The 14,576-nt window shown below is 42.7% G+C and overlaps 1 protein-coding gene across 1 annotated transcript in view; it reads right to left on the bottom strand.

Moving 5' to 3' along the window:
* WDR36 (WD repeat domain 36) overlaps nucleotides 1-11,789 on the bottom strand; it is a 29,939-nt gene extending 18,150 nt beyond the window's left edge. Inside the window, exons 1-10 of the mRNA XM_061443070.1 lie at nucleotides 11,604-11,789; nucleotides 10,595-10,622; nucleotides 8,062-8,162; nucleotides 7,471-7,588; nucleotides 6,455-6,587; nucleotides 4,775-4,829; nucleotides 3,806-3,938; nucleotides 2,989-3,164; nucleotides 2,274-2,394; nucleotides 98-163 (exon numbers count right to left, since the gene is read on the bottom strand). Of these exons, the coding sequence (XP_061299054.1) occupies nucleotides 98-163; nucleotides 2,274-2,394; nucleotides 2,989-3,164; nucleotides 3,806-3,938; nucleotides 4,775-4,829; nucleotides 6,455-6,587; nucleotides 7,471-7,588; nucleotides 8,062-8,162; nucleotides 10,595-10,622; nucleotides 11,604-11,750 (1,078 nt within the window). The 5' untranslated portion in view covers nucleotides 11,751-11,789. The remainder of the gene's footprint in view (nucleotides 1-97; nucleotides 164-2,273; nucleotides 2,395-2,988; nucleotides 3,165-3,805; nucleotides 3,939-4,774; nucleotides 4,830-6,454; nucleotides 6,588-7,470; nucleotides 7,589-8,061; nucleotides 8,163-10,594; nucleotides 10,623-11,603) is intronic.
* Nucleotides 11,790-14,576: the final 2,787 nt, after the last annotated feature.

The following is a 14,576-nucleotide window of genomic DNA, read 5'->3' as shown; positions in this document are numbered from 1 at the left end:
TGAAAATAAGGCCTACCTAATGTTTTAGCTCCTGTTTACATAAATATTTTTCAGGGTTTCTTTCACCAATATTACGTACTTTCACTGAAATACTTACCGCGTCCTAAACTTTTATTGAACTTTTCATGCACTGTTGAAAAAGACTGCAATGTTCCATCTTGACCTGTCAAGATATCAGCAGATAGCAGTGATGGGCAAAAACCAACTTTCTGTTTACTCATAAGCCAACTGAGCAAATAAAGTAGAATATCTGCACTCAGGAACCTCAAACACCACAATAAAGTATTTACTAAAACTCCTGCTCCGAGTTAAAATACATATTATTAACAGTGGAAGTAATGGAGTATATTTTTTTATGGTCTATATCCCATTCATACTATTTTGTCCCGCACAAGATCAAAATGACACCTCTTTCATGGACATCATCTCCATGTACAATTTCTGTGACCCATCTCCTTTCTCCACCACAATATCTAGCTGTTCCCAGTTCTTTATGATCAAAACCTTCAAATATCTCCATAGTACTTCAGTAGCTTTCCCATGACCCCACACACTTCTTCACCGACTACGATATCCCATCCTTTATGTTTTGTCAAACAAACATATGTTGTGGCTGGTTAAGAACTCCAGCTAGGTTAGCCAGTAGGCTAACCCTAACAAAAATGGTCAAAGCTGTGCTGTCCATCCTTCCTGTAGACCAGGACACTAATGGGACTTCTCTACCCAGAGAACAATGCTCGCAGAACTAACAGGAATTTAGTTTAATTTAATAAAGGGACAGAAAGCTCAAATTTGAAACTGGAAAACAGATGCACTTTGTGGGGAAGATGTGGACAAGGCAGAACCAGAAACTAAAAGAAAATAAAACGGCACAACGCATGTAAAATTAAATGCGGAGATGATTTTTTTAATCATAAAAATCATAAAAACCATAAAACATTTTTTACAACACCAAACACATAAGGAAACCAAAAATTATTAAAAGTGAACTTAAAATAATTTGAAAGACAATTTAACAGTTATACTATTCTATCATCCTTTCCTTACTTCTATGATACAGAAGTAAGGCAGAATGTATGTAATGCGAACTGGAAGAAATGTTAAGCTCAATGAAAGCCAGCGACATTGGTGAAATTTCACAAAGTTGATTTGTGGAGATGCCTGTTTTAAGGAAACAAGGGGCACCTGGAAGGCAACCCGCAGTATTGCCAGCTCATTTCTGTTGTAAAGTTTTACCACTGGTTCAGAAAACAATGTAGACAGTCTCCTTGCACTGCAAATATATCAGATCTCAAAACTTTAGACCCTTTCCACTTTGGTGGCTGCCTCTGCTCTCTCCATTTTTCAGTACAGTTAACAAAGCACTGAAGGGCTAAAACAAACGTAAGGATTTGCGAAGCAATTCTTTACTGTTCCTATGGTTCATCTGGTGTGAGCTGAATTACTGTCAAGTAAGCAGTTAATTGAATCCAAATTCCTAGCTGGAGGACCAGGGAGTAATTTTAGCACAAGTAGTTTTAGTACAGTGCATTGTTGTGTTGTACTAGGTGTAACGTTCATCAAAATGTTATGTTTTCAAAGTTACCCATGTAGACAATTTCACTACTTCAGAGTAATTAGAGATTAGATGAACAGTCTCTATTAGTCCATTACAGAAGTGATTCTGGGCCACAAAACCATCTGATCTAGTACTTAATTTCCAAAGGCATCTATTTATGGATTTTTAAGTATGCTAGTTTCTAAGGAAGGGCAGTCACACATTTTTACACATTTAGGTTACAGTCTTGGTAACAAGCAACATTCAGAGTACATAACTGAGCTGTAAGAGATTACAAAGACACTGCAACCCAAAAAGCCTGCTTAAATTAGTGGGAAAGGTGGAGTGTCTCCTCTAAGTTACTAACTGCATTATGCTGCTTGTTTTTTCCCTGTCACAACAGAATTTCCCTTGCTCTTACAGGTTTTAATTCTGACCACCTGATAGCTCCTTAGGAGATAATGAAATAACTGATTCATCAAGCATATGCAAATGGACGACAAAAGCAGCTTGTAACCTTTTCTGCTTATAACTACTCTTCAACCTACCCACTGATAATCCTCTGAGGAAACTGCAAAACAGTTTGATACAGTAATAACTGATACCATCTACACTGATCACTTACCACGTTTCATAAATACGCATACGTAACACAACATATAGTCTATTGTATTAGTAAAACAAAGACAATTAGCTTTGCATGCAGGAAATCAGACTGAAGACTGAGAATTCATACCTGCACTAAGAATTTGCTCTCCGTTTTGCCCATGGTATCTGATTTTTGTTGGTGGTGCACTATGCCCCATCCGGCTTCTCAAGACACGTCCTGTACCACCAGGGCCATCAAAAATCCATACCTGTCTCCCAAAAAAAGAGCAGAAAAACAAAGCTGATAAAAATTGTCCCACCAGTAATTAATGCTCTTGGCAGTGGAATAGGCTTAGCTGTGAGCTGGTGCAGCAAACTTCACACATTGGCTTTCATCCTTGATCCTAAAACACTCCGGAGGTTTCCTACCACAGCAGCTGAATGTTTCCCACTGTTCATTCTGTCCCTCCACCAACGGCTAATGTGCTGCGTGTCCACTGATGCCAAGGGACTCATCAACAGCAACTGCTCATGACCCAGAACATTTAAAAAAAAAAACAACAAACAAAAAAGCAAACAGATCAAGACTTAAGATAGTGTGCCAGGATGCAAAGCATGGTTCTGGAAAAGTGGATCCACAGCTTTGTTCTTCGAGGCTATCACAAAGCAGTAAATGAAGTAATGACATCATGGTAGCAAATGTTTAAACTGCCCTATTACAAATCAACTGACAGGCAGCAACTTCAGGATCTTGAGTTCTGCTATATATTTTTGAAAACTGCTTCAATCCGAACTGAACATTTACACTTTGGAGGACTGCCAGAAAAACATTACAGCAGATTGGAGCAGCTGTTGTAACCTACCTGTATAGCATTATCAGCACCATTAGTAATAAGCAGCGGCTCTCCAGGGACAAACGACATACCAGCTATTGCTGTGGAATGGGCATCTTGCATCTGACACATTAGCTTCTTCTCTTCTAGATCCCACAAAGCAATGTGTCCAACTGGGCTACCAGCTGCCATTACTGGGTGTCCATCTGCTCAACAATAACAAAGTTCAAAAGGTTTGCTTACTGACATTCAGCTCATCCTTGCTGACTTCTCACATCTTAAAACTGACACAATGAAAAACTACACTCACAAGGAAAAAAAAAAAATCTCAAGCTGATTCTAAAAGTATGTTTTAAGTGAATTATTCCAAGCTTATTAGCCTACATGCATCAGGATGTGAGTGCTACTGTGTCACAACTTTGGAAGTTATCAGTCCCTGTTTTAAATCCTCTTGAGCTTTTCAATTAACAGCAAAACCAAATTTCAGAAATGTACTCAAAGACTAAAATGAGTACAAAAGTTCAAAACAATCCAGTAGCATCTACACTACATTTCCTAACAAAGACAGGAAGAGAGAATTAGAAAAGATCTAATTAGAGTACTGTATGCCATACTTCCTGTGCACTGAGTCAGTACACAAGAAAATATTATAAAAACAGCCAGTATGATGAAGATGCATGATCTCCCTTACTTAAGAGGCAGCTTCTCTAGATTATCTGCAGCCTTTGAAAACTAAAACTCTCAGCCCAAATTTTCATTCTGAAACACTTAAGAGAACATCATTTCATACCTTACACTTAGTTTTAGTGATTTTATACAAATTTTCACTAAAAATGCCATAATTTACCTGTACGAAAAGATATTGCCGTGATGGGACCCCAGTCTTGTTGAAATTTCATCAGAGTTTCATCAAACTTAATATTATGTATAATGATATGACCAGATACAAGACCAACTGCAACAACATCCACTGCTGGAGCCTGCAAGGAAAATAGCAAAGCAACTGAAATGAAAAACAAAAACTTGCTGCTGCACTACCAATACCAATACATATGAAACAAGGTATCCTAAGTCCAGGACAAATAGTAAAAACCCAAATAAATCATCTTGCACAAGAACTTCTACATACATCACCTTAATACATGACTGAACACACGACAGACCTAAAAAAAACCCAGAAGATGAAAGATTTTGTGCTCAAGTCTCCATTGGATGAAACAATTCTGTTTCTAGAAGCTGGAATTCCTTTGAAAAACACCCCACTTTAGATTTTCAGTTCTCATAGACTATCAGTCACCCTGCAAGAAGCCCTGTATTTAGAAGTTTTATCCAGGATAACTGCAAACCATTTTCAAAGCTGTGATCAATGCTACCAATCAATTTTAATTCATTTATATATATACAAATATACAGTAAATACAATTATAGCACCTTTCCTTGAATCAGCAAAATCTACATTTTATTAACCTCCAAAGCAAATTAAATTTAGCAAAAAACTACCAGTGCAACAGAAGTTATATGAAACACATGCATCTCACAAACCGTTTCTGTGAATTCACTACACTGAGTGAATAGACTACAGATGTTATGAACACAAAACAGCTAAGATGCTAAATACAACAAAACTAGAGCTAGAGGAAGGGCAGATAATAAGCCTTCGAGTCTACCCCTCTTCAATGAGTAAAATGCTCAAGAGAGTTATTAAAATTACCTGAGAGAATGTAAGCGATATTTGTTGCTATAATTTTAAGCAATGATATTTTGCCTTCTATTCTTGACCAGTTATGTAAGAAAATAAGATACCAAAATTACTAACTTGTTGAAGGGCAGTGACTGCAAAGTGCCATCCTGGAAAGGAATATAAGAGTTTGCTGGAAAACAAACACATAAGAAACATACATCAACATTTTTTTTTCCCCTACAACAAAATGGCTGCTTTATATGCACTTATACAGGAAAAGTACATAAGCTTTCTGTCCTTATCAGAAATGTGATACTAATAAATAAGGTGAAGAATAAAACTTGGAGTAAATTATTATTGGAAAAAGTTAGCACCATGCATTAATACCACAAAGATGACATAATGACATAACCTAAATAGGGAGGAAGACCCTTCTATGCCAGTTGCTTCCCATGCATTTCTGCTCTGAACACACCTCTTCAGAATTATTATGATATAAAGTCAGGTCCAACCTCTATTAAAAATAAATCCTTCCTTTGCAGACTAACTTCCCTAAATGAAGACACTCATATTACAAGCACCTTGTTTCTTTTAGAAATGGTGACAGCCAAAGCATGAAGCAGGACTGTTCACTGACAAGGCAGTCATGCAGTACTTATTAAGGGTGAAATTATGGACATAGTGTTTAAGAACATACATGATTAAAAAAGTATTCCATTACCACAGTTACAGGTTGTCATTCTTAAAAGACTGCCAGCAGCCATGTGTTACCACCTCTCATTTTCCTTTCTTGCCAGAGACCATAGAATTTCAACCTTGACATTCCTATTTATTTTTTTGCCTAATTTTGCCCACACCTACCTATAACATACTCTGTATAGGAAACAAATAGTCAAAAGTAGATACTGCTTAACACAGCGACATTGCCAAAAGAGTAGTAAAAGTCCCATAAGTTTTTACACAATTAAAAGAGAAACTAATCCATCTAATGAAGACTTTTTATCACCTAGGATGTATTGCATCTCAGCTGCTGTGACAAGCATTGAAAAGATGCAAGAGTACTGTGACTACAACTATTTAACTTTTCTGTATTTTTACGTTATTCCTATATAGCATATACAGCATCTCCAAAACATTAGAATATGAAACAAAAAAAAATAGCAGCTGTTTCAGTGAGAGATTATAGCTATGAGATTGAAACACTGAACTATGCAAGCTGAGTTAACACCTATTTGCAGTACATACATCAACAAGCAGGGAAGTTCTCTGTAGCTGTAACTTTTACAAGTCAGAAAAACATCTGACCATGGAAGGCATGGAATACTGCCATTATGGATGGTGCTCTACCAGGACATGCTCAGAGACAGCTACATGCCTACACATCTCTTACGTGAATACAAGGATCAACTACCTCCACACTACCTGGCAGCACTTCCTTGGACCCACAACAACCAAACTACTAAGCTTGGAAGAAGGGAGGCAGAAGGCCTGAACATGCGTTTACTATTATTCTAATTATTTTCAAGGGAAAGCTATGTGATTCCAAGAAATAATAATAATTTAAAAGCAATTTAAAAAAAAAACAAACAAAACCAATCCTGAACAATCCCTGACATTTTGAAGGAAGAGTAAACACCACACAACTTGAAAGGCATCAGAATTCAAGGAGAAGCAGCAGCTGTTCCTGGAGATAGACCAACTGAAAACCTGTGCCAAAGGACTCGGTAAAAGATTCCATGTACTTAAAAAGTATTATTTTTTTGCATATGAAAATACTTGGAGCATTAACTGTATCCAGGTTATTAAGAATCTTACTTGGATCTTATATTCCACAGCTGCAAGCTCCCTTGTTCACTCCCAAGGAGAATTTTATTCAAATAGGTGCTGGGATGCAGAACTGCAGAAACTGCAAAACTGGCCTTATCAAAATCCATTTCAAGATACTGCTCTGCAAAAGAGTAAGGAACAACGTTAATGTTGCTACCCCCTACAAAACCGCAGGTTTGTCACCCCTTCACAAATGTAAAGGCAGAACTGATGGTTACTCTGTACAAATGCCACTGGTGCTTCCTGCATAAAGGATTAGGTAACGCATAACAGGACAGGCTAAACTTTACACTGTAACACCTGTTGGCTTGAAGGTATATTTTTTCCCTATAAGCCTACCTAACACAACGATTTGGCAGAACTGCAATGATCTATATCTTTCTGAAGGATGACTGCTCCTGTCTGAGCAAAACACCTCAAGTGATCAGCATGCCTTTTGTTTGTCATAGCAACTTCAAATCTCTAAAACCTGTCTGCAGCCACTTTCAAGACCCAGCATCCAGGAAATGACACTGGTCACACCAATGAGAATGCCTTCTAAAATAAAAATTTCAGGGCACTGAGGCACGATTTCCTAAGGCACTTTACAATGGCATGAGAAGATGCTGACACGATTATAAGATGATTCATAAGAATTTAGTCTTACCCGGACTGGTAAATATCAAGGATTTCAGAGATGGTGCCAAAGCTACTGTACCACACTCTTTACCAGAAATTGGAACACTAAAATGAAACTTTCGTATAAGCATATCTTTTTACATATATATGGAACCTTACTGGGTCTCTGTAAGTGAGATCCTGCACCTCTGTGGTAGAGCATTCATTAATGAAAAATTAGTGAAGAGGTAGGACTTCAGACTACCGCTCAAATAGCACTATCATTTAAGGATACTTTTTAAAGAATAAACTACTTCTGACTACACACATTTAAAAAAAATAAAATTTAACATTACTGTTAACAATGCTATCCTACAAAGTAGTGACTAAAATAAAGTGTCTCTCACCTTCTGACTGTGTATCCCAAACAATAAGAACATTGTCAACATCCACAGAGATGACATGATCACCAAAGGGCTGCAGAAGGTGTATCCTTGCCTTGTGACCTTCATATGTATGAACCACCTACAATTTCAAATTAGAAATGTTTTCAATATAAGCTGTTCAGATAGCATGCCATGCTTAACGTAATACTTAAGTTTTATAAATAAAATACATGTAAAGTTTAAATAAAATACATGTAAAGACGACACAACTGTAAGTGGAAGACACATAATTTTCTCTGATACTTGAAACTGTTAACAAAAATATTTTAAAGTATTTTAATTATTTAGTTTTATTGTAATTAATTCATATGACTTTAGAATTATTTTTCAGTAACTATTTTTTATCTGTAAGTAGCTACTTTATTATTATAATGAATATATAAAACAAAGGTCAGCCATTGCATTCTATTTCAATCTTTTTATTCTTCCTTCTACAGTTTTTGTTTGTCTAAAAGATATTAAACATCTATGGAAATAAGTCTTTTGTAGAAAATTAACTGTCTTGAACATAACTGTTTTGTACTACTACGCAATAAGTAAATGAATAAAAACCTCTTTGTTTCTGGCAAGAGCATGGAGAACATTGTCATTGGAAGCAAATATCAACATGCGGTCTGCTGCCAAACACGTAATGTCTTGTGGCAAAGCATTACCTGTTAATCAAAGAAAAGAAAATTTGAACAAATTTCAGGTTAATAACAAAAGAGAAAGCCTGATTTAATTTGTTTAGCATGGTGACCCACAAAGAAAGCTCTCCTGTTCCAACATTCGGCTGAATTTCTTAGAGAAGGGCGTATTTCAGATTAAACGCACTTTTACCATAAATAACATCACACCAACAAGAACAACATCAGATCAACAGACCAGGTGGTTATTTTGAAAAACACTTCATAAATTACTGAATTATCACTGTAAGAAAAGGCACATACCAGCTTTGCGAGGGCTTATAAAGAAGTTATGCCAACACAGCATTTCTGTGGACTGTCAAGAGTCCTACAGCCTACTTGGACTGGGAACTCAGATAATAAATGAAAGTCTCATCACTAGCAATGCCTACTAAGTTAAGCTGCTGACCCACTACTTCACCCATTTCCTGATTAAAGACAGCAGGAATCTACTGCTGTAAGAATGCCTCTTACTCCCCATCTTGTGACTGGCTCAGAAAGAGTACCTACTATTGTGATCTGCTGCTTTACTAGCTCAAATGGTAAAAGTCAAAGCTCCAGATCATACTGAGAAGCTGCTGATGTGGTCCCAAAAGATAAGACCACATGAACAGAACTCTACATGAGCCGTATGCAAGTCTGCTTAGGCCAAGACATTTTTAGGCACATGCCAATTAAGAAGTTCAGAGCAGCAACCATGTAACACCAGTAAACCAATGTCACTACATGAGAATCACACTGTTCATTTTAGTATCACAGTTTCGTAAGTAAACAACTTAATTTCTCAAAAAAATCAAATTATTATGTCTGTAAGAAGATCTAGCCCACTGAAAAGGATTTCACAGAATATGCTGTGTTTTTATGACTTTGTAAGCTGAAAACAGAAGTTACATTAATGTATTTACAGCGGTAACTGCTGGTTTTCTAAATCTAGTCCAGGTTGTGTGACAGTCACTGACTTCCAAGTTTAGAGATGATCTGTTAAGGGAAAATATTCTGCTTTATGAGGTCTGTGTAAAATTTTGTGGTATACACAATTAAAAAACTTACTGAATCATTTAAATGCTGACTGGAAGGGACCTTTGCAAATCATCTAGTTCAACCTCCCCAAAAATACGGATTATCACCAGTACTACATACATTTAACTGCAGGTATGCCCAGCTGAGTTCTCGGGGAAGCAGACTGCTCAAGCTCTACACTACAATATGGTTTCCTCTTTGGGTCATTTTCCTTAATTGTTACTGTGACCTTCTCAAGCTGCAACCTGTGCCTGTTGCCCCTTGTTTTTTTGTCTACTATCACCACTACAAATTCAGCAGCACCATCTTCGTAACTGCCCTTCAGGAAACAGGTTGCCTCTAGGCTGCCCTGTATTTTTCCCTTCACAAGACTGATCAAGTGCAGCTCTTTCAATGTCTCTTCTCATACTGCGTGCTGTAGGCCCCGAGACTCCACAGTTCCTCACATCCCTCCTGAAAGAAAAGGGGTGCAGTGGCAACAGGGAGAACCACACTAACTGGTTATTGTACTCTAAGTGTGGCCTCGCCAGCACAAAATGCAGGAAAATAACAACTTTCCCTGATTTGCTGGCCACAGATATAACATAGCCCAGTACATGGCTTGCCTTATTCAGTTACTCCATTGTTGGTCCACATTCAAGCCGCTGCCCCTTTTCAGCATGATGCCATGCAGCCAGTCAGTTTCTGGCTTGTCCTGTCCAGGTGTAGGATTCTGCACTTGCTCTTGCTGAACTTGGCTGGTTTTGGTGGCTCAGGCCTAGCGTTTTGCAACACCTTCGAGGATGAAGCTGTGCCATTCTGGGTGTCAGCTACTCCCCCTAATGTAGTACTGTCTGCAGATTTTTACTAAGAGTGCACATCGCCTCGTAACTCAGGCTGTTGATGAAGGTGCTGAACAATATGGGCCCTACTGTTGACACCTAGGGTCCTATGCTCTGTTGCCAACTGGATGTCAATTCATATCCTTTGTATCCAGCAGTCCAACCAATTTTTAACACCCCCCCTGAAGACATCTAGTCCCATCCACACGTGTTCTGTTCCTGTAATTATTTTCTTTCAGTAACATGCCCTTCTAATAACCACAAAAACAACAAGAAAGGGATCTGAAATTCAGCTTTACCCACTGCTCACTCCTGAAGACCTAGGGGTGTTCTTGGAAGAAGACAACAAGGACAGGAGGTTCACAAGGTATATCCCTAAGAGAATTCAATTAAAGTTGCAACTGCAGTCTTATTTCCAAGTGGGTATCTGGTATTTCTCAAAGTCCTTTCAACATATTTCTGTGTAAATATTAGTACATAACTACAATTAATTTTCCATTTCTGAGTTGAGAATCAAGTGCTAATGCCAGATGTGTTAAAAAAAATACATACTGGAATTAACAATTTGCGCATACTTACTCACAGCAACAATACCAAGCTTCTTCACCTGCAATGAAAACGTTAAGAGGCAATTTTTAGTGATTGGTTGCAATGAATTTGCTATAAATAGAAATTCAAAACTCCAGGAACCAATCTAGAGAAGTAAACCGCATGCCTCACAAGACAGAAAAATCATCCATCTTAGTTTATCAGCATCTACAGGAAAACCCACAGGCAGCAGGTCAAAGGGAATGGGACAATACATTTGCCAAAAGACCATCCAGCAACAATAAGCTGTGCTTCTTGATATACTATACCCTAATGCACAAGAAACTAAGCACATATTTAACACCTTGCAAAGCTTAGGAAAAACTGTTTTCACACCATCGCCGATTCTAGTTTATTTTCTCTACCACCACATTATGTTATCACCTGTGTTCACATAAATTTGCTTTAGTTACAGCCATCACTGTTTTAGTTTACAATCTGTGGACAAGACTGGCGGGAGTGAGTGAACTCTAAGCGCGGACCAGAAAGGCACATAAAAGAAGATCTAGGCTGCCGGCACCGTCCTGTTCACTATAATCACTAAATTCAGTTTTGTCCTGTTTGTATCTGAAAATGTTTTTACTGCACAGCAAGGAATGAGTTAACACCAGGCGCGTTTATCTTTGAAAGATGCTTATCTGTTACAAGTTTTCATGCGACCTAATGGAACCGATTTAGCAGATTGCCCAAAGAACCCCACCCCCTAATTCCCAACTATCCAAACTACAGGCGAACTTCGGTTTTTCCCAGCGACAAGGGGTAAGCCTCAGCATGAGGGTGGCCCTCAGCCACGCGAAGGCCGGGCACACCCACGCTGGCCCCTGTAGCCCGCCGTCTCCCTCCCTTCCCACGGGCAGCCCCTCTCGCCGCCGAGGACTGCTACGGGCGGCCTCCTCACGGCGTAAAGGCCAACAGGCGGCGGCGCGGCCCAGCGCCGGCCACTGTCTTGGCGGGCAGGACGCCGATGAAAGGAACAGGGCAGCGCTGGCCGTGTACTCACGTTGTAAGTGTGGACGCTACGCCCAACGGCCGTGGCCAGGTAGAACTCTCGGTGCCGGCCGTGGTAGCGCAGGACGTGTGGGACGTGGCCGCTGAACTGGCCGAGCACGCGGAACCCAGCGAACACCCCACAGCCCTCACGCGCCATCGCCACGCCGCCCACTCACCGGAAGCGTGTCTTCCGGCTTCCTCCCAGCTTCCGCCCCTCCCCGCTTCCTCCGCGCGCACACACGCACCCGCGTGCGCACACACCCCGCAGTCAGCCACGCCCCTCCACTCTTACCGTTGCCGCGGTGTGGGGTTGCGCGGCGGGGTGGGCGCTGCGGCAGGCGGAGGGCTGTTATCCGCGTTCGCCTCTGCAGCCACTTCTAGGTTTTATTCTCCTTTCTTCCCTCCTTCCTTTTGCCCCGGGCAGCCCCAGTGTACGGGCCCCAGGGGCACGAACAGTCTCTGTACTACCCAGGGTGTTTGTTTTATTTCATTCTTTTAGTAAATTATATAACCCGCAGGATGACTTCGTTGCTTGACTGACCGGCGGACAATAAATACTCAGCAAAATTTCGGTGAAGGGAAAAAAAACCCACCCCATACAAAGCCACCTAGCCCAAATTCATGTAGCTTCTCCACACCGCCATCAGCTCCTGGGCCTTGCTCTCGTCGCACGAGCCTCGCCTCGCCCTCCCGACTGCGCCGCCCTGCCACCGCACATGCGTTAACGGACCGCCGCCGCGGGGCTGCCTTTCTTGCCCCCGGCGCTCCCCGCCGCACGGCTGCCCTGCCGTCCCGGACGCGATCCCGCACCCACCTGTGACGGCCGGTAGCCGGGGCAGTGCCGCTGCACGACGTAGAGGGTGCTCGGCCACAGTGGCGGCCGGTCACCGCAGCCCCGCGCCCTCGCCAGGGCGCACTCCAGCAGCCGGCCCGCCCGGTCCGCCCGCCGGGAGTCCTGCGGGCAAACGGCCGGTCACGCCCCGGACCACGGACCGAGCCCCGCCAGCCCTCACACCCCTCTCGCGCTAGCACTTTCCCGCGACCCACCCCCCCACCCTCGCTGCTCATCCCGGCCTCCTTCCCCCCTCTTTCTCCCATTTTTCTCCCTTTCCTCCCTTTATTTCTCTCCCTTTTTTCCCCTCTTTCCCCCTTTTTCCCACCCTTTTCCTCTTTCTTCCTCCCTCCCTCCCTCAAACCCCTGTTCTTCTCTCTCTTTCCCCGTAGCCGTCGGGGGATGCGTGCACCCCGGCGAACCTCGGACTGCTGCGGGCCCGCGGGCGTTGAAGGTGCGTCCTCGCAGGTATGAAAATCGAGTTGTAGCTCCTGGAGGGAAACAACAACAGGGGATGCTTGTTAAACCCACGGTCGTCGCCGTCGCCTCGGACACCCCGGTACAAACATCCCTACCGCCTTCCCCGCAGCCGTGCAGGGTGTGGGCATCGGCGGTGGAGGCAGCCGGTGCCGGGCTGCTGCGGGGTGCTCCGGGCCCGCTGCGGGACTGCTCGCACGGTGCGCCGTCCCGAGAGCCGCTAAGCGTGTGGACCATTAGCTTCTAAACCGCTCATCACCTTTGCAACCGTGACAACATCTTCAGCGTCGGTGAATCATTACACAAGCGACTTTCAGTCCTACGGGTCTGCAAGGCGCCGGGAAGAGTCGGATAGCGCTCTGGCAGCAGCCGCCCGGGCTCCTGCTCTCCGTCCCTGCCAGTCCCAGCTTCAGCGAAGCACATTTTAGGAAGGTCGCCGGACGAGAGTAGGAGATAACTTCCCTGTCCTGTTTCACAGGCACCGGTTTACTAAACTAGCCAACTCCCGGCTTGCTAATCGAGATTTTCAGAAAGTAGCGGCCGGCGGTCAAGGGTAAAATCGTGGAGGCAGTGCCGTCCAGAGTTTCCCTCCGATGCCACCAGAGAAACCACCAACCTCTTTTTTAAAGGTCATGTATGGATCCAAAACGTTTAGGAGATCCTCTTGTATCTCGTCGTGGTTACAGAGGCTGAAATTGTATCCCCGTGATAGGTCGGCGATCTGAAGAAAGATGATCAAGCCACAAAAGACTGTGTAAGAAAAAGCCAAAAGTTAATTCTCCTGCACCGCTGCGTGACCCTACAAGGCACGGAGAACAGATCTGGGATGCCGGTGCTTCGGGAGCACTAGAAAAACTGGTTGGTTACCCTTGTGATTATCCATGGTGTCTTTACACGTTGTTTTTCTCCAGCTGGGCTTCAGATCGTTACTGGCTTCATATATGTACCTGAACGCCTACGGAAATGAAGGTTTCCAATTCCATAACCGGGTCTCATTTGGATGTCTCATGCACCTCTTTCCAGAACTTCAGACCTTTCCAGAACTCCAGAACCACAGGCAGCTGTGGTTTGAAAAGAAAACTGAGGTAATTAATAGTAATCAAACGCAGCATCCAAACCCCAAACAAAACAAACCTGATCGCTCCACAACAGCCAATCTTGCATAAAACAAGTGTGAATAGCCCCCCCCATAACTGCACTGGGGACACTTTCGGCGACAATTATTATAGTAACATGCGATTTTCTCTTAAAGGTGAGATAAAACTCTTCAGGACACCGGCAGATGGGTGGTTGCTCAGACCCTCTGTACTGAGGTCGCAGGGGCATCTGTAGCACACTGCTTTGACACGCTAGTGCAGGAGTGGATGGATAGTGTTATTTTCCCTGTGTCGCCTACACTTTTTATTTCCCCCCCCTCAAAGGTGAATGTTTTACCTTAGAAACTACTTTCCCCGGGGAGCTACTTCGGTCGCGCAAGTTGCGGGTAGTGCAGACGAGGGACATCTGCTTTTCTGTGGGGACAGCCTGGCTGACAGGACAGCCAGATGACCCGGGCACTGTCGACCGGGATGCCAGCTTCAGGTTGCTGAGGGGTGCCCGGGGGAAGAGATCCAAGCTGCCCCTGGCACTGAGAAATGTCCGGGGCGGGGCTCTAGGCTGCTCCGGGCACTGAGG

The sequence above is a fragment of the Pezoporus flaviventris genome, unplaced genomic scaffold, assembly GCF_033815535.1.
Source record: "Pezoporus flaviventris isolate CSIRO_AGI_PZ_B2104156 unplaced genomic scaffold, CSIRO_AGI_Pfla_v1 ptg000285l, whole genome shotgun sequence".
NCBI lineage: Eukaryota > Metazoa > Chordata > Aves > Psittaciformes > Psittacidae > Pezoporus > Pezoporus flaviventris.
Note: the sequence above shows the minus strand (reverse complement) of the source record. Positions and strands in the feature narration are given on the sequence as shown.